This window comes from Cryptomeria japonica, chromosome 1 (assembly GCF_030272615.1).
Source record: "Cryptomeria japonica chromosome 1, Sugi_1.0, whole genome shotgun sequence".
Classification (NCBI taxonomy): Eukaryota; Viridiplantae; Streptophyta; class Pinopsida; order Cupressales; family Cupressaceae; genus Cryptomeria; species Cryptomeria japonica.
The window spans coordinates 519,095,733-519,116,605 of record NC_081405.1 but is presented as its reverse complement, the minus strand read 5'-3'; the positions used below and the strand labels follow the sequence as shown (position 1 = coordinate 519,116,605).

At 37.7% G+C, this 20,873-nt stretch overlaps 1 protein-coding gene across 1 annotated transcript in view; it reads right to left on the bottom strand.

Moving 5' to 3' along the window:
• Window positions 1–20,873, bottom strand: part of LOC131857981 (probable inactive purple acid phosphatase 1) — a 144,608-nt gene that overhangs the window by 74,126 nt on the left and 49,609 nt on the right. The window contains exons 3-5 of the mRNA XM_059210811.1: window positions 4,495–4,586; window positions 4,140–4,209; window positions 3,875–3,997 (exon numbers count right to left, since the gene is read on the bottom strand). Coding sequence (XP_059066794.1) covers window positions 3,875–3,997; window positions 4,140–4,209; window positions 4,495–4,586 — 285 coding nt within the window. The remainder of the gene's footprint in view (window positions 1–3,874; window positions 3,998–4,139; window positions 4,210–4,494; window positions 4,587–20,873) is intronic.

The following is a 20,873-nucleotide window of genomic DNA, read 5'->3' as shown; positions in this document are numbered from 1 at the left end:
CTGAACACTTCTATCAAATTGATATTGTAAGGTGACGACTTTACAATTATCAATTTATCTATCTTGATGGATATCATGTGACTTGATATCTATGGACATGTCATGATAGTATATATCTTTGAGACATTATGGTAGATATCAGTTAGTTGATATCATTAAATAAACCATAATTATGATAGAGATATTCATGGTGAATATTATGGACATAATATTCGTGGACATGCCATGAATCGTTATCAGTATGGTAGGCATCATGTGACTTGATGCCAGTGCACATACCTTATTTGATAACTATGAGTTATGGTGAGTATCATGAGACTTGATATTCATTGTTGAACCATATCCTTGAATATCACTATGGTGTGATATCTCTTCCCTTCACAATCAATGGATGAATTGTGATGTTTTCTCTAACATGAAATTTGTCCTCCCTAGCTAAGAGGGAGTGTTAATTCTTGTAGCGTCGGTCATACAATTCCATAATTCCGATGCATGATAATTGATTACTTGAAATCTGAATGTTAACATATATAATAATAGATAAACTATTATTATATACGTTAACATTAAATGATAGATAAATCAAATATGAGTTATGGTATTTGCCACCAATCGCACCATTTCATGTTAATGAGTTAACAAAGGCTGTGATTAGCGATTCACGGTAAATCGCATTCCTTGCGATCAATCAAGCAAGCGATCTGATCTTAGTGTTTGTTAAGTGTTGTGTTATCATGAGTGGTACATAGGAAAGAGATGTGTTTTCCCACGTGGGAAGACATATCTCTTCACTACATACCCTCTTTATTCACATATATAACATTCAAACGGTGAGGAGGAAAAACAATACAGCAATCGATAAGTGTTGTGCATCCTTCCCTTCACACTGCAGCAGTTTGGATTTGATTTCAGATTATATCTTCATCTCTTCTATCCTCTTGATCAGCATAAGCAATACCTGAAACAATAATCATTAGAATTAAATTGTTGGAGTTAGAACTTTGAATTTTGATTGAAACTATATTGATCACAGAATTTGACTAAATTTAACAGTATTGGACCACATTTTTTTAATTTTACAACCTATATTGTAGTGTGTCCTTGTCATGAGGTTTGCACCTACATATTGGAATTTTTTTTTTTTTCTTAACATCATTAGCAAGTGCACCTTAGCCTCCACACACATAACTCTAAAATATAACTTTGAAATTCAAAATCTTCAACCATATGATCCCTTATCTTTCAAGTGTGTGTCTCTCTATTGCAATTCTATTATTGTCATTGGGAAATGAATTGGTTTTATTGGCATTGGCAGTACAACATGAGCTTCCTCATGGATCAAGGAAGAATTTTCAAGAGTCTATGGTGATGGCAAACAACATCTCGATAACATATTTCATGCCTCATTAAAACATGTGGAATTTAGATTGTCAACAACCATCCAAATATCCTATATACAACCACCCAACACAATCAGCAACCAAAAGTAATTGTGTTTACATTACATAATAATGTGTGTCCCAAGGAGATCAACCCACGGGGAGATAGAATTTAGGCATTTAACTAAAAGGAACTGACAAATAAAGCACCAAATGAAAGGAAATTAATTGAAGAAAAACTTCCTACACTAACTAGATACAAGAGACTCTCATGCAAGATCAAACATTTTTGAAAATAAAAAACAAATGCAAAAGCATTCATCAAAACGGCATAGTGTCTACCTTGGGAAAACCCTTTCATGAAAAAACTCAGCCTCCAAATCTCGAAATTCACACAACCAAATCCAGTTACAAATTACAATAGATCAAGCTTTCACAAGAGAAAAACAATACAAATATAGAGAAATTTCAGCAATATAACTTTTTGTTATAGCAAACTAATCACATAAACATTCACCTAAGTATAGGCAAGACCGAAAACTACTTCCAAATCTTTTGTTACAGCAAACTAATCACATACTTCTCCAAACTAATAAGCAATATATATAGGCAAGACTGAAAACAAGAAACCACCAATGGTTTCTAAAAACATGACAGAAAATCATGGTCTAAAAGTGGCACCACTATCTCCATGCAAATCCCAATTGGTTAAATTAAGAAGAAAAAAGTTTGAAACTTTCTCTTTCAATTAAAGCACTCTACTTTTGATTTTATCTACCTTTATGGTAACATGCACATGTGAATTGAAGATATTGCTCACCTTATCCAAGTCCACATTCAAATTCCCCCCTTGTCACACTCTTTCTAATCCAACAACTTGTCTACCTTACAAGCTGTCATCGTTGCACTTAGCAACTTTCATTACAACTAAGTGATAATTACAAATTGCCAAATTAAAACTACATATGACAATGAAATACAAGTAAATAATTAAATACAAAAAATGGAAAAAGCAAGATTGAGACAGTTTCTCCCAACAATAAGCAACAATGAACAAAGAAAAATTAATAGGGAGTAGTTGACTATAAGTGCTTGACCACCTTTAGTGAGAGCGTCTAGCCAAAAGGGCTCAATGAACTGTCTAAACAGTTATAAATATTATTCAAAATCGTTTATAAACCAATGGCATACTAACTAAGTCGCTGAATCGTGGGATCTTTCAGGCAATTCCAGGTACAAAACGTACCAGAATCGGATTTTGAAATGAATCTCCAGTAGGTTCATCCGGAGTTCGTGGTTTTAGATGCCGAAATGTTTCCGAAATGTTTAGTGATTCTAGTTTGATGTTTTTGATATTCTTAAGACCTACAGTGCTGATAAGTGAGCTCAGAACTTATCTCTCATGAAATTCTAGTTTGATCTTTTTGATATTGAAAACTGAATTTAAATTAGTATGTTATGTTGCAAAATTGGAAATTTGTAATGGTCTTGTTTAGCATATGTTTTGGTGTATGACATTCTAAACTTAATTCTATTTTTTGGCTACATATACATATATATACATGTATGTATTTATGTACATGCATAGATGTATATATACATACAATACATGTATGTATGTATAATGTATATATATAGTATAATGTATAGATGTATGTATCTGGGTATATATGTATACTACCAAAAACATACCCAAACCCCCAAAAAATTTCTATCGTGCCAGCGTTTCGCACCCACGTACCCGTTTTCGTTCCTGTACCCGATTCGGCAACTTAGCATAATAACAAAATATATCTGTCATATTCCTCTGCCTACAAGGAATGAAGAGATGTCATAGAAAAATGTAAGAAAAACTTTTAAACAGGTTGTAAATTGAGGTACAGTTATTCTGAATTTCTGATAACTAGAGGATTGCATTTTTATTGGATATCAAGAATTTACAAGCAAAATACAAATTTCTAATTTTTCTACAAACTATAGGTTAATGATTTGGAAATAACAAGTATGAGCTTGAAACTCTACTTGCAAATAATGCTAAGGTGAAGTCCTCTTGCTAGTTAATAAGAAATTATTTAGTTTGCTTAGTGACATGACAATTGTGGTTTGCAAGGCTGTTATGCATAAGTCTCAAAGAGAACAATATATGCCAAAAAAAAGCAAAAATCCAAATTTGGACTGTAAAAAGCCTTGATGAATGCATAGAAACATAAATGTAGAAGTTTTGGATAACCCTTACTCCTTTGAAAATTTTCTTGATTATGAATTAAGTTTAAAGTATACATAAAATATCAATCTTGCTAAATTCCATTTCTCTTCGGCAATGGAAGTCATAGCAAAATGTTCTGGAAAAAAAATTACTAAATTTTAAAAATAGTTGTTCAGATGACTAGAGAATTACATGTACACAATATGTTAGACTGTAAACAGAAAAAAACAATAATAAATCCAACCCTTCTACATATTTCAAATCGATAATTTATATAAAGAGAGCATACATTAGAAAATCCCCCAGAAAACAATGCGAAAGCAAAGTCGGCTCGCTGATTGATCAACTGAATATTTAAAGATCCATTTCCTGTGCGAACATAGTCATGCGTTGAAAAATTTGCATATTGGAACTGCAAAAAGCACATGATATACAAATTTTATGAGATGCACCTTATGAGTACTTTCTTTTGATTTAGCTGTCTACCCTCTAATATTCACACTTTCCTTCATATTCCATATAAAATATTAATGTCCCACGAAAATACTTATTACCTTTATAGGTGCAGTACATAGAAATGGGATTCCATCTAACTCTGGAGCATTATCTAAGCAGACAGACCCACTGAAATATTTAACCAGATATGCTTGTTAGTTGGTAAGATTTAAGGTGCATGATCTTAAACAACTTCTTTAATAGCACACACCACTCATTATTTCATTTACCAATTACTATATAATCAGATATTCCAGGACTAACAGAATATAAAAAAATGTATTTAAAAAAATAAGCAAAGAAGAGGATATGTGCTAATGGAAAGAAATAAATTGATAGTCAGATAATAACTAAAAATATCATAGTTATGCTTTGCATCTTTTCTATCTAGAAACTGCAAAAAAAGATCAGTACTTGAATTTTGCTGGAGAGAAAACTCCAACCCAATCATATTCTGATGGAGAAGTGTGGTGGAATTTTACTGTCACCCATTCAACTGTTTCACCCTGCAGATTTACAATGAAATTGGAAAGAAAAGAACATTAAAGTTTGAAAGGTATATATTTCAGAACCTGCAAAAAATCTAGATATCATCCTCAGAAAATATATCTTCCACAATAATCATCTATAAGGTAGAACTTTAAATTTAAAATCACAAGCATGCGAAGTATATCCGAATATGAAACATATAGAGGTGCCTACAAGGAAAACAAATCAAACTTCTGATCTTATTTATCATAATATTATGCCCCACACAAATAGTTGAAAGAACCCACTAAGACCCAAACAACTGTGCAATATTCAAAGTTCTGCAAGAGAAAGTTTACTAAACATGTTACTAAAAAATGACTATAAAATTTGAAAGATTATCAAAATAAACAAGCAGATTTCAATTTTTTTCAAGATATAACACACAATGAGTGCTCAATTGTGGTTGGCTCCAACAAATCTTGTAGGATAATAACACTCTAGGTCCAAAAAAATTGAATCAGCACATTAAACTTGGACACATTTCTCACAATGTTTATTGAGGTGAAGGCACCAATAAAAGTGTTAGTACCCTTGCAAAACTTTGCCCTCAATCAAGTTAGTGTAAGCATTGTTCCAGGGGACCATTATCACCCCCCTCCCCCCCAAAAAAATCCCCATGTTTCAAAGATGGGGACATCCCCCCGCTGTCCCATCACTGCCACTCAAGACCCAAGGATGTTTCAAGGTCGTCCCCCTCAAGGAGAGGATATGTTTTTAGGATGCCTCCTAGTTTGGGGACTTCAGGAGATCCTTGAGATGTGTAGGTGACTTCAAGGAGTCTCCCATCCATCCTAGGGACTTCCAAGCATCCCCCATGGCAGTAAAATTAAAAATTCAATATTTTCTACAAATAAAATAGTTTTTTTTTTACTTTCATACCACAAACCCTAACTCCAGTGGTCTATGGGATTCACCCAAACCCTAAGCACTCACAAAAAACTTATAAATAGGCATCTAACTTCTAAGCCTCGTTCAAATTTTCAAATGACTCCTAAGTTTCAGAATAGTAAGAAACTTGGTGTTGTAAAAAATAAGTGGACTTGTGAAAATGACATTCAATGTGAAGGTTTGGGTGGTTTTGAAGCCCTTAATTTGTGCTTGGTGGCAAGGGCTCTATCCCTCAACCCCCGCCATATATCACGACAAGGAACACGCCAAAAGCATTGCCCCAAACCTCATGAGGGGTTCTCTCCCTCAATCCCATTGGGGACTCTACCTCCGAACTCCTTGAAGGGGCACCAACCCTTGACCTCATTGGGTGCACTACCCTTTGACCCTACTAGGGGAGTTGCTCCCAAACTTCCACCCATCACTGTTAAATGTGATCATTGTCACGTCTTTAATATTTAGTAGTTTAAATTTTACTTACTATGCCAAAATTTAATTTGCAATTGTTATACTTATTCCTCACCCATCTTTGTATAACTAATTTTTCAAGTACTATATGCATTTGCACCATCAACCCATTGCCCTACCACCCTTGTGTTGTCATCCCCTCGTCGTCCCCAAACTTAGGCCCTTTATCCCCATGCCCCCAAAATGCGCCCCCTATTACCCAATTAGGAAACTCCGTAGAACTACGATAGTAAGTAACCATGTCATTCTTGCCATGCTCTCAATGTCAACCAATTTCCCTTCTTATTGAAATTCCAAGGTTATCAATTCTTGGTATATTTTGTCAATCAACAATGGTTCAAGGTCTCTCGAGGATGAAATGTGCCAAATGCAAATGTCAAAGATCTTGACAGTTTGATAGCTCCAACAGAGAAAGGATGAATGTCAAAAATGTTGATTCTAATTGCAAGATTGGCGATTATCAAGGAGGCCTCCTCTAACACAAGGAAAAGCAAGAAAGAGGAAGAAATCAGTTGATGTGGCACCATTTTATGGTGGCAAAGCCAATACAAATTTTTTTACAAGCATGCAAATTTGTTCAACTACATGTATAAATAGTAGGACAAAATATTCTTGTGCCTAATTATTTGGTTTCAAAATATAGTTGTGGGATTACAAAGTACCATTTAACACCTAAAAATAGACATATTAGGGCACTAAATCCACCTTAGACCATATAGCACACTTAATCAAGCATCACATGAGAACTTTAATACCTAAAGTGTAATGTCCCCTTCCTAAGCCAATTCAGCATGGTGGTGACATTATCACATTCAGTCAATCCCCATGGGCTGAGGATTAGGGTTAGCGAATCTTGGAGGCAGTATCAGGTGTGATTTCATATTCTGGTAGTAGGATGAGCGTAACGCTCTTTTTAGAGCCTTTTCGACTTAATTCTCCCACACACTATTTTTAGTAAGTTAGTTATGGGCACCAACAGGGTCAGTTGGCATGCTTGCTATTTTTAGTATTGTTGGTGGGTTTTGTTATGTTGCAAACATACACACCCCATTGCAAATGGGGACCCCCATTTCTTTTTCTTTTAGTTTTGGTGTTTTAGTTGTCCTAGCTTGGCAACATTTCTTGGTATTTAGCCTTTGCTTTTGAGAAGAGGTATGTTTGTGAATGTTAAGGGGGATATGAAATATGCAAATGTTGTCAATGTTGCTAAAGTTGCTACACCGTCAATATTGTCAATGTTGAAAAGTTGTCAAGTTGGTAAAATGTTGTCAGGATTTTGTTAGGAGTAGATTGGAGAGTAAGGAGTCATAAGTTTGCTTGTAATTCCATCAAGAATTGCAAGAAAAATACTTTAAGGGTCATGAATTGCAAACTTACATTAAGCAAGACCTAGGTGGGGGAAAATATGAAAATTTGTCTAAGTCTGGAGTCAACCCCCTCATTTCATGTATAAATTTGTGCAAGGGCAAGGGGGGTAAGTTATGCACTAATGTCAAACCCTACATCAGGTTGATTGTTTGAAATCGCCTAGGTGTGGATTCAAGGGCCCTTACACTTGAATTATTTTGTGCAAGTAACCTAGCTAATTGTGCTCTCCTCAAAGTGTTGTCCAGGCACACCCATCATATGCGCTCCACCTTCAAACATGTGTGATTTTGTGTAGGGTAACTGTTCTACTGCGCCTAGGTGATTGAAGAGAGGTAAGGAGGACATGTTTGTGCATGCTTAGTCTTTAAACCTACTCCACTTGCACTACATTGTGCAAGGCGATATCCAAGGTCCGCTCAAGACATTCTTTGTGCATTCAACCATTGCATGTAAGCTCAAGTTATTTAGTGCAAGCCACCATTCGAATTCCGCCCAAGGAAAGATTTGTGTAAACACAACCCCTAGGTGTGCTTCACCTTTATTTTATGCATTGAAATAACATCTTTTAAGGGCACTCCAACTTACATTTATGCAAGCACTAAAATGCGCTGAAGCATCAGCTTTGTGCACAGCAACAAGAAAATCCCACCCTACATTGTGAATGGGAATGCTTCAAATCCACTCCATGTTTTGTGCATAGGGGCCTTCAAAATGTGCCCTACATCTGGTTTGTGCAAACAAGGCTTCAAAATGCACTTAGTTGTGCAAATATACATGCTATATGCGCTCTAGTTGTTATACATTCACAAACTTTGATTACACCCATCAATCCCCTAAATACCGCCCTTCATGTGTGTGTTGTGTAGCCTTAGACCTTAGATCCACTGTGCAACCATATACTTGAAATCTGCTCCAACTCTAACTCGTGCATGCTTACCCTTAAAACCCACTCATCCTTCTCTTTGGTGCAAGGTTGCCTCTCAAACCCGCTGTGCAAGCCTAGCCTTCATATGCGCCCAAAGGAAAGAGATAAAGGGGTTGATCAAAGTGTGGAGATCAGACCTAAAGGCACATCAAACATTAAAAACTCAGACATGAAACAATAAAAAAATCAGAACTAACATGTTCAATCAGACCTGAATTTCTCGGCAAAGCACAATATGTTATTGAACCTGAATTGTGTGGTGGAGTGCAATGCTGAACCCTCCTTTATACTCCCCTTTCATTGGTGTAATCAAGCAAAACCGACTTCAAGACCAAGGATAAGTCAAATGATACTCAGGGCCAGCCTCAATTTGTCCAAGCCTCCCAATCAATTGTGCCTAAGTTTGCGCCTGTGAGCTGTCAAAACCCGCTCATAATAGAAACAAGACCCTAAGTCCACTTATAAGAGGAGGGAAAATTCAAAAGCCAGCTGACCTAATTGATGATTAGCTGAGGTCAAGGGTTGTTGGCATTGTGTTGTCATTGATGTCAACCGGTATAGGATGGCAACCGGTATGGGAGATGTCTGTGCAGTGTCGCTTCTTTGAGTCTTGTCTGGTCTAGGGGTCTTGTATATATAGTCTTAGGGTAGCTTTTTTTGTAAGTGTTTTAGTTTAGTTGTTTTGTCGATCCAGGTTGGTAATTTGCCTTGAAATTGTTAGGTGGCTCAGGACACAAGTGGCGAAATTTTCAAAATGAATAAGCTTTTGAACCAAATGAGTTGACTATAGAGGCAACCATTAATTAAGTGCTCTACCAAAATTGGCATCAAAGGAATAGACTAAAATATATCCTTGACCTCATACACCAAAGTTGGACAAAACACAAACTCTTGCAAAATAACAGAGGACCAACCCCTCTGAAAGCAAACCTAAACTAAAGCAGAATACTCTAGAGACTAAAAGAACACCTAATCTAAAGCAGAAAACAAGAAATCCGAGCTAAGAACAAAAAACCAAAACTAAACTAAATATGTACAAAGAAAGGTTTGTTGGTTGAAAATTTTGTACACTTGGGGAAATATACAAAATTGTGATTTCAACCACAGCGTGTGAGTAAAACTCTCCTAATTAAGGGAAGGCTCCCCTTATCTAACTACAACTTTAAAAATAAAATAGGATGGGACAGCAATCTTTCTTCTTCTTTCAAGAAAGACAATATCATTTTCTCTTCACAGAAAAGTGATAGCGATTTGATATAAAACAGCAATAATAACTCTCGAAATGAAATGAGAGAAAGGAAATGAAGTTTCCTGAAAGCTCAAAGACTTCAGTCACTTCCTTCGGGACGGGACAACAATATCAAGCTCAAAGACTTGATTATGTGAAGTCCTATCTACCCTTTTCTATACTAATGCTATCAAGAACAAATTATAACAGCTCAAAGACTGGAATATCTTATTCTTTCCTATACAAAATAGTGGAAAGTAGTACAAGCTCAAAGACTCACAGCTATTTCTCACAAAATCTGCTCCTAAATTCTCTTAAGAATAAGTCCAAGCACAAAGACTTACAGCTTTTCTCAAAAGAATATTTATTCTAATCTATATTAACCTCAAATACTTGCAGCAGAAAGACTGCAAATCAAATTCAATTAAGTTTTTTGAAGAAACACTTGCAAGAAAGATAATATAGAACACAAACTCAAGAATGTAGTAAAAAGACTCAAAGCTTGAGCAATTTCCTTATATTTCTTTCAATTCTTGAATTCACACATGAAAGCTCAAAGACTTCTTTGCTGTAAATTTGGCAGAGTTTTTGCTTGCTTTCCCAAAAGATAAAAATTATAATAGACTCCTCAAGTATTTATAGAAGAGGAGCCTTGAGAAAAAGATGGGAGGATCCTAACTAACTTGAGAAATTCTCTCAACCACCAAGACTTATTCAATAACTAACTATGACTTATTCCAACTACAGTCCTAACTGAACACAACTTGTAGTTGCCTTACATGTAGTTACAAAAGTGCAAGACTTAACTTGCAATTTACAAAAGGTTTTTACATGTAACTTGTCAAAAGAAAAACTACAACTAAAAGATTACAGATCTGGAAAAATACAACTAAGTGTTGAAAAACACTTAAGCTACATCACGTGAAGACATGAATCCTTCAAACTTCTGGATGATCATTCGTAGTTCATCAGGATCCGGTTCATGGGTGTTCTTGGCAACAACCATGGTCTTCACAATGGTATCATGGCATCGGAGGAGCATAGAGTTGTTCTTCTCCAAGATGGACTGAATTTCATGCAAAAAGATTTGGTGTTTCATCAAAATTTGAATTGAAGTAGCTGAGAATTGTTCGCTCCTCCATTCATTATGAATCCTCATTTGTAAATCTGCAAGAACTTCTTCTTCTGGTATCAGCTCTCCATCCTGACTTATTATGTTGCAAGAGGCCTTTTCACAATGAGAAACAATATCTTGGAAAACTTCACCTCGTAATCTCATTGCATCACCAATCTCCTCAATGAGGGATTTAAGAACAAGGGCCTTATTTTCCAGAAGCTCTTCAAATTCCAAGTACATGACCCTAGAAGGGATAATGGCATGCTCCTATATAACACTCAACTATTGTTGGGGCATTGTGCATCAGATTGTCAAACTACCTTCAACACTTTCCAGATTCTTTTAGAAGCGTCGGAGGTATGACTCAATTTCTCTTCAATAGTCTCCATCATAGACATCATCTGAAAAATGTCTTTCAGCACTTGTGCACATAGGTCATGAAGCTGATCAACCTAGGAATATAATGCTTGTACTATCTGAGCAGCCCTTTCAACATTACGAATTGATTCTCGTGCCTTGGTAGTCGGTAAAACTTGAAGGATTACTCATTTCACCAGTATGTTTTGTAATTTTACGAACAGCTGCAACAAGTTGTCGGTTGTCCTCTTCTAGCTTGTCTTTCTTAGCTAAAAGTTCATCGCACCGCTGTACTAGTGAAGCTATAGAAAACTGAGCATCATGTTTAATCACCTCATGTGTTTGTTTGCCCAATTCTATCCTTGTAACTTTGTAATCAGCAGCTGACATCTCTTCAAGTGGCTTATCTGCAAGCAGTTCAACAATTTCAGCTACCTTCATCTTGTTGTTGTCAACAGTTACTCTGGAGATAGTCTAGGCCTTTTTAGCAACCTTGGGTCTAGACTGTTTAAGATGGTGATAATCAAAGGCATCAGGTGAGATTTCTTGCTTCTTCCTTTTTGGGGTAAAAGAACTAAGCCATGGAGGTAAAGCCGTCAACTCTCCTTTAGTAGTAGCTGTAAGCAAAGGAGAAGCAGTTTCTGTTTGAACAACCATGGTCATCCTGGGAGGAGTATCTGTTTGGATGGCGACCACGGTTTGCTCAATAACCAATGGGCATGAAGACTGCCTCATAAATTCTTCAAAGCCAGAAGTGGAGGTATCAATCTCTGACAACTAGATACATGCAGAAGTATCTACAAGAACTTTCAGCACACTTTCTTGTTGATGATCAGGGAGCGGCTCGTATGCTGAAATAGGAACGACATTCTGAGGAGATCCTTCCACCATTGTGTCAAGAGGAGAAAGGGGCGTCTCAATGGAAAGTGAGGAAGGGATCTCAAGAGGTGAGTCAGAAGCTGGAGATTTAGGAGCATCATCAGATTGTTGCCCTTCTTCTAGATTATCGAGATCGATCACCTGAACATGAAACCGTGACTTGTCCTTCCCACAAACTGTAGCCTCCTCAGGAGGAAGCACTACAGCCCAACTAACTCGCAATTTGATCCTGGTGCCAGAAGATGATGCGCCTTCCTTGTTGTCCACTTGAATCTCAGACTTACGTCCAAGAGGCCCCATAGAATCATCTTCTTTTCCAACCTTGATTTTGACAAGTCTAACACTATTACTTTTCAGCCAAGCGTTGGTGTTAGCCAAGATAGGCTGAAATCTCTCAAGAATGGTTATGCACTCCTTGTGTGACCATTGGATTAAAGGAAGTGGAGCTTCCTTAACCCTTCATGAAATATATTCAGGATCAAGTACATGCCCATCGTCAATCATCCCTTGTGGAATATCCACCAAGTTCAAATCAACAACTTGCTCAACAGTAAGCTTGCAGTAATCCATCTTCAGAATTTCCACTTCTATACGGAGATCTACCCAGATATCCTCAATACAATGCACGTGAACGAAGGATTTTTATATCTTTTCCTTGATACCCCAGTAATCAAAATCAGCTCTGGACTTAAACCTTTTGAGCTTAATTTCCTGCGTCTCAGTCTCCATAGCCTTGGCTTTGATGGATGTGACAAGAGAATACCGGCCCATTTTTAATGGGTTTGTTGTAGAAATCCCTATTCCAACCTTATGTCTGACCGATTGATGAGCGTGGACAGCCATGATCTGCCTTCCCAACTCCATAAGAATGATCTTATCACTTGGGTATCTAGGGAGCATGTATGGCTGCCCACTATAGCATCCGACTCTCATATAGGTAAAGGTCGGGAATTGAAGAAACAAGCATCCATACTCATTCACTCTTTCCCATGCCTCATCTGATACCCTTTTGTTCTTCAGAGTTTTGTCAAACTGACACATGAAGTAACCGAAGAATGCATCTTGAACTCTTCTGAAATGCAATCTACTGGGTCTCAAAGGAAGTTGATCATAGTATTCCCATACCGGTATAAGCGAGCGATCACCCTTGGTAGAAAGACCAGGGAAATGTCTGAGTGACGCTGCCAAATACACTAAGTATGAATTCATATAGAAAGTCATGGTGGAAGGGACTGCTGCAAGTTGTTCGCACAAGGCATCGTTGATGACTTCTCCCCATGGTATATGATGGGATTGCCTTATGAACATGACTAACTGGTACATCCAAGGCTCAAAAACATTAGAATGTTCAAGACCAACTATCCTGCTGAGGAGAGTAATGATGTCCCCAATCTCCCATTTGAAGTCATAGCGGTACAACTTAGCCCACCTTGAGAAGGCGGTTCGTGGCTCATGAATCCACCTGTTAATATGACGTTTGTAGTCCTTCTCCCTTTTCACATAGTACTCAGCTGCACTATCTTTGGAGATTTCCATATAAACAGGTGCCGGTGGTATTTTGAAGACTTTCTCAATTGTGTCTGCGTCAAGGCGGATTATTGCTTCGCCATCATCATTTTTTATGGTTCTTGTCTCCTTGTCAAAGTGATGGGTGCAAGCGAGAATAAATTCAAGTTCTAGGGCAGCCACTGGAAAAGAAGATGCACAATGGATATGGTTGTCCAACAGTCGCTGCATTTTGCTATCCTGCGGATCCTCCACCCTCTTGACAAATGCTGACATGTCCACATGCCTTATTTTTGTATCTTTTATGCGATCCAAAGGAGAAGAGACTTGAGAAGGTGAAACCTCATTTTGGTACTTATCATATTTCTACTTCATCTTCTTCGGAATTGTAGATGATGGCAAATCTGACATTGAAGGACAACCTGGTATACAACGATGAAGACTTAAAAGTGTTAAGGCAACATCATAATCAACTACAACTAACATTTTTCCTTCTTCAAATGGGAAGAATTCGAACTCTTGCACTTCATGATTTTGTGAGAGAAAAAGGGGAAATAAATGGGAAATGCCGGGAATATTGACTTTGACCAATTTCGGATCTTGGGGAAAATTTTACAAGTATGGAAGTTTGGGAAGAATGCACATGCAATCGGATTTTTAAAACCCGAATGCAAGTATACTTGTAAAATGGTAAATGGAGAAATGGGTAAAAAATGGGAATTAGACTTGCGGGAAATGACGTGAACAGAAAGTATGGATATAGGCGTTATGGGTGGATAAAAATGGAAAGATTTTGGGAATGACATTTTCATGAAAATGGGAAGAAATTTGAACATGCAATCCAGTTCTAAAAACCCGATTTTGGAAGGATGGACATTTTTCATCTTTTCAACTTGGAATTTCAACAAAAGATGGTTAAAAAAATTATACCATAAGGGAAGAACAATGATTTTCATCCAACTTGTAATCGGGATTTAAAATCCCGAATACAAGTAAAGAGGGAAAATGGGGAAGATCAATGCAATTCAAAAAAATGCTTATCAAGGGGGAAAATCTCTCTCACAAAATCGACTTTTGGGGCAAGAACAACATATTTACAAATTTACAACTAGAAAGGAAAATAAGAAAACAAGAAAATGAAACATGAAAAGGAAAGAAATCATACCTTGCTCCAATCTGAAAATGCTTCTTCAACAAGATCATTAATCTTTGAATGAAGAAAACAATCCCTTAAATAAGCAATGAATGAACTCCCAAAACCCTTGGCACGTTTTTACCAAAATGCCTAGGGTAGAAAAACGTGGTATCAAATACAAGCAAAATGGCACAAATGGCCAAATCTCCCTCTAACTTCAACACCTAGGCAAGAGAGGCAAAAACGATTTAGGAGAATGCAGATTTGTGGAGTAAAAATCCGCCAAAATGTGGATTCAAGGAACCACATGGAAGGCGATTTTAGCAGAAAATCAGCAAACAAGAACCCCAAATGGCATGAAAGATGTTTGCAATTGCATGAGAATAGGAAGGAATCCTAAACGTCTTGCATCTCCAACAAATCTCCACAAAAATTGCTTTGAAATCTTCAACAAATCCGTTTTTCTTGGCTGGTTGGGTTCTTTTAGAAAGATGAACAAGTTCGATTTTGCATGTATGGGTGAAAATCGGGTTTTTAGATAAAATACCAAGTTTAAAATTGCACTTTTTCATCAACAAGGCAAAATCGGGTTTTAAAAATGCAATTACAAGTTTAAAATCTTCCAAATTGCACTTTATAGAGAAAATCGGGTTTTTGGGGCAATATAACAAGTTTTAAATGTCACTTTATTTCATTTCTAGGCAAAATCGGGTTTTGGAGAGAGATGTGCAAGTTACAAATTACTTGTAAAGGGAAAATAAAATCCCTACAACAAGTTTTAATAACTTGCACATATGTAATAGGGGTTAAAAATCCCTATTACAAGCAAAAGACATTAAAATAGGGGTTTTTCAAAAGAATTACAAGTTAACTTGTAACTTATCCAAAAAATCCCTATTATAACTTAAATAACCAAAAAGCAACAAGGGGGAAATAAAAAAGCAAATTACAAGTTCTTATTTTTCAATAAAGTGCACTTGTAATTAGCCTAAAATTTCCCTACAAAGACCAAAACAAAGGAAATCGTTAAAACTTGCAATTCAAGGAAAATTTCCCACCTGCAATCAGGGAGAAAAAACCCAAAATTGAAGGAAAGACATAGCAAACGAACCCAGAATGCGACGAAATTCGAAATGCAGTTCGAGGATGGACTGCGGATTAAGCCAGTCCAAGGATTAGGCAAAATTATGCCTTGGGAAGTGTTCCATAGAGTAAAATTTTCATTTTTTGACAAAAATTTCATGTAATGGTCCTTCATTTTTTAAAACAAAAATGAGGACAACAAGGTTTACTAAACAAACTATGGGCTATCCGTGTAAACCCTGACCCAAGATGATTTCTCAGAATATGCAAAAGTAACAAGGTAAAGGGCATAGTCTTAAGTCTAGCACATTCATCTTTGTATTTTGAGAGAAAAATTATCAGTGGGCCACTCTCATGCTCAACCAAAACATCAGTCAATATCAGCAATTGGGGTAATTCATTGGGTCCATGATTGATCCATATGCAAGTTATTTTCCCTAAACCATTATCAAATTGATAACATTCAGAATTAAGAGTAGCAGGGAAAGAGACAACCTGGTGCGTTTCTAAATTGTGCAACAAATATTGTTTACCGTCCAACGTTGTGCCATGAGATAAAAGATTTTCAGGAGGTCGCAACTGGTGGTGCAGCATCTCGCTTACATTCGGCATGTGTAAATCAATATCGTATTCATCAATGATTTGTGCAGACTGAAAATCAAACTTGAACTTGAACTCAGGAATATGGAACATCTCGCCTGTTTGTGTGTCTTCGTGTTGCATAAACCATGCAACCTTGTGCATTTTTGCAAGCATATCTTCAAACACTAAGGTCTCTCTAATAGAATGATCTTCAAATATCCTCCCAGGATGCTCCTCATTTCACTCCTCTAGTTTACTTGAATCCTCATCAAGGGTTGCTTCCTCTTTGATTGTATTGGAGTCACTTCCTTGTTCTTGAAATGGTGAGGCATCAAGTGATAACGGATCATAATGACCCTCCAAATCACTTATGCTTCTTGCTACGTTCTCCTTCTCAATTCCTTGATGGTCTTCACAAGTATCCATGATTTGTAGAACTTCATGCTCCGATGTTTCCATACATTGATCATTACTTCCCACTAGTTTATTTACATGAATATTTTCCAATGTTTCCTCAACTTTCTTATGTGCAAGGTATGTGTAATATCCCAAATATTTTTTTTGTTTTTTAGACCAATAATAATCATCCACAAACAAATAACCCGTTAAGGTTAGAAAGCATAAACTCAAAGCTTGCTGGAAAATGCAACCCTTCCACTTTTTGATCACCAAGTGCCCAATATGGGAAGGTGAGAGCATACGATGAATAGGTGATCGTTAGATCTCAAATCTGCTGAAAGATGAAGTGAAATACAATACTGGGCGACAAGCCAACCCCTTCCGCTTATCCAGCGGGAAAGCAAGAAACTTGGCGGTGAACCAGCCAAGAGAAACACACAAAGACACAAATCACTCGACCTCGATATTTCAGCGGGAGGAATGAAAATACAAACAAACTCAACTCAACCGCTTATGCAGCGAGAGGACAATTACAATCAATCATCACTCGACCGCTTATGCAACGAGAGGACTAAATTACAATTTAATTGAAATAGGCGGCAAGCTAGCCTCTTCCACTTTTCAGCAGGATGAGAGTTTACAAGCCACAATTGGTTCGTAGTACTACTACTTAACCTTACAATAATCAAGATAGTGACAGAAGAAGAGTAATGCTGAACATCCGAATAATAGGCATGAAATTCTGCTAACATCAAAATCTGCAATCTGCAAATTGTAATATCCCAGTAATGTTTTTCTTGTTTTTTAACAATAAGAGTTACAAGTAAACACCACAACCCGTTAAGGTTAGAGAAATAATCCAAACTGCTGAAAGGGAACCCTTCCACCTTTTGTTCACCGAGAGCCCAATCTGGGAGGGTGAGACCATACGGTGTTCCGGGGATCGTTAGCACCAAAAATCAAACTGAAATTACAATGCCTAGGCGGCAAGCCAACCCCTTCTGCTTATCCAACAGGATAGAAACCAAACTCTTGGCGGTAAACCAGCCAAGGGAAAATGACAAGAAATTGAAATTCAATCACTCTACCGCATATTTCAGCGGAAGGACATTACATTAAGCTATCACTCTACCGCATATTTCAGTGGGAGGACAATTGCATTAAACTTATCACTCGACCATTTATTCAGTGGGAGGGCTGAGTACATAAACTGAATTCAAAGCAAGAAGGCGGCTAAGCCAGCCTCTTCCACTTATGCAGTGGGAATTACAAATAAGGGCAGCAAGAATGATTGATCAGTACTACTGAAACAAACTTACAAAATAGAGATAAGATGAGAAGAGTGATGCAGATTATAATATTACGAACAATTAATTTCTGCTACATCCAAACTGCAAGTTGGAATTACAAATCAACCACCTATGGAAATACTAGATTGCTCATAACTCCCTCATTTTACATTCGAATCAACTCAAACCAGTCCCAAACCCACCATATAAAATGTGCAATGACAACCAATTAAAGCCACAACCCAAACAACCCCTTATTTAATTTGCACGCATCCCAATGCAATATCAGAAACCCACACCATACCTAGGAATTTCGATTTGGCACAATAAATTCAAAAATAATCAAACAACCTATAAACTTACAAAGTTGATCGCCAATGCTGGGAAGAAAGAAGGAGATGATACCCATAATCGTCAGTCGCTCCAGCAGAGAGGTATGAGCGAAAAGATACTTCAGCCACAAGCAAACTAGCAAGTCTCTAGCATCATTTCAACACCAAAAATGTCTAAGCAAACTCTGAAAATGTAGAAGGAATACAACGCACAGCTAGGTACTGTATTTCAAGTACGAAACCGGGAAGCACTAGGGAGATGCACTCCGAAGTCTTAGTTCTGTCGCCAAACCGGCAGCATAACATTACAATTTTTCAAGATGATGCAAATGGGAGCCCAAGTCTCATATTTATAACTTCACACACCTCAAACCCAAATGCAAATTCCTTCAAATTCAACGCCTTTCATTTGCATTTCATTCCACTACATGTGGACCCCAAGTGTGGCGCCATTTCCCACAAGTAAAACTTCATGCCCAAGGCATGGACCCACGTTACACTTTGGCAAATATTAGAGATAAGTCATAAAAATAATATCTCTCTCAAATATTTCGACATCTCTTTAATAAACATGAAATTCGCCAAAAACTTAGGAAAAATATAGACATTAATCCCAAATTCGATAATCAGTAGCAATTAAATAGATTAATTAAATATTAAACCTTAGGATAAGGAAATAATATTTAATTATGTCACATATGACTCCCGTATTGATTATTATCAAAACTAGGATGAAACTGAGCCAGGACGACCACTGAACTGCTGCAGAATCAGAAACCTGTCCACTGCCAAAAATAGAATTATGCCACACTGCCACTTACTAAAAATAGTAAGTCAAGAACTAATGCTCTGAAAAGCATGATCTTCGCATCCAGAGGCAAAGCATGGAGAGCTCAGTAGGACAGTATCACTAGAATGGCCATTCCCTGACTTACTAAAAATAGTAAGTCCTCGTTTCATCAATGTTGGACCCTCATTCTTCATTCCACCTAGCCTACGGGTCTCAGGAATAGGCTAATGGACCACTGGAAGGTCGTCAATGAGAAGGGGACATTACAGTCTGCCGTCCCCAAAATTGCTTATCCTCAAGCAACTGTAAGGCTAGATGCAGTAAGATTTCCTCATTTTCCCACGCAGCATCCTCTACTGGTAGATTCCTCCATTTGATCAAGTATTCCCTGATCACTCTTCTCCTCAAAGATCGTTCCCTGAATTCAAGGATAGCTTCAGGAACCAAAACCAACTCTCCCTCCTCATCAAGCGGAGGTAACTCAGCTAAAGCAACAACATTATGCCCCAGAGCCTTTTTAAGGCGAGACACATGAAATACATTATGGATCCTACTGCTTGCTGGTAATTCCAACTCATAAGTGTTGTGCATTGCACACACTCCCTATCGCCAACAGGGTCCCCTTTCCTGTTTTGAGCTTTCGATCGTTGTCCCGAGGTTTCGAGCAGAGTTTCTCGTGTCTCTTCGAGCGAGTTCGTGACCGATCCATAAACTGATTAATGTTGAAGTAATGAACCGATGAGTCCTCCTGACTAGTCTAGCTCTCGGGCATGAACACCAAGAGCTTTGTCCGAAATTTTGAGAATCGCCTTAGATAGGCGTAAGGTGGTAGGAATTGGCGGATCCCGCCAAGCCAGAGCTGTGAGGCCGATTGCATAAGGTTTGTCGCCCGACCTTTGTAAGGTTTGGGCGAGAGATGATTTTCGCCTACTGATGAAAGATTGAATTGCCCGGCCAAGTGCCTTAGTATTCTGATGCCTCCTAAATCCAAATTTGTGGAACCTGGCAAAAGGCTAGTAGGAGGTTCGACGTTCCGTGCAAATTTTCAAAATTGTCTAAGGGGCGAAAATTTCAAAAATGGATGCTCCCTACTTAGTCCGATCCAATGCAAAAGTTCTTTTAAAATGTTGCAAAGATAGCTCTAGCCCCCGAGAATCGCTTTAAATTCCAAATTTGGACCCTGGGGCGAAACTGGAGCCTGTAAGAGGCACGTTTTGATCCGAAAGTCACTTCAAACGTCTATTTTCAAACCCCGGGGCGATATGTTTAAAACACGATTTTGCAAAATGTTTGAAAGCTCGGAAATCGCGAAAGTCCCAAATTCGGACCTTGGAGCAAATTGCTTTTTTTTTTTTAAAAGATGGAAAGAGTGCAAAATATCCCAAGGACTCTCCTAGCCCCGAAAACCTTTAAGTTCGTCTTTTTTCGGACCCTAGGATAAAACGGCGAAAATCGTAAAACATGGCCAAAGTGCTTTAGCCTCCGAAATCGCTTAAGTATTCCCAAATTCGGACCTTGGGATAAAAAAGAGTTAAAACGCGAAATTCTAAGATCGCCTTAAGTGGTCCGAAGTCTTTTAAAAGGTTGCAAAACATGTCCAAAGGTCCGAAGATTTTTTTGAGTTCGCAAAATGTGTTAAGTGGTCTGAAAACGCCTTGGTAAAACAAATAAGTTTAAAGCTCCGAAAATCGCCGAAGACGCAAAAATCGCGAGGGAGGCAACAACTCCGAAGTTTGTTACAAATTTGCCAAAACGCCTCCAGCTCCGAAAACGCGAAACACTTAAAGAGACGCACTTAGTTCAAGAGACGCAAGAACGCCCCCATCCTTCGAAGTTTTTATTTGTGAATAAGGGCGCCGTGACTCCAGGGTTTTGCAAAGCTTGCAAATAGCGTTCGGGCTCCGAAGTTTGTTTTA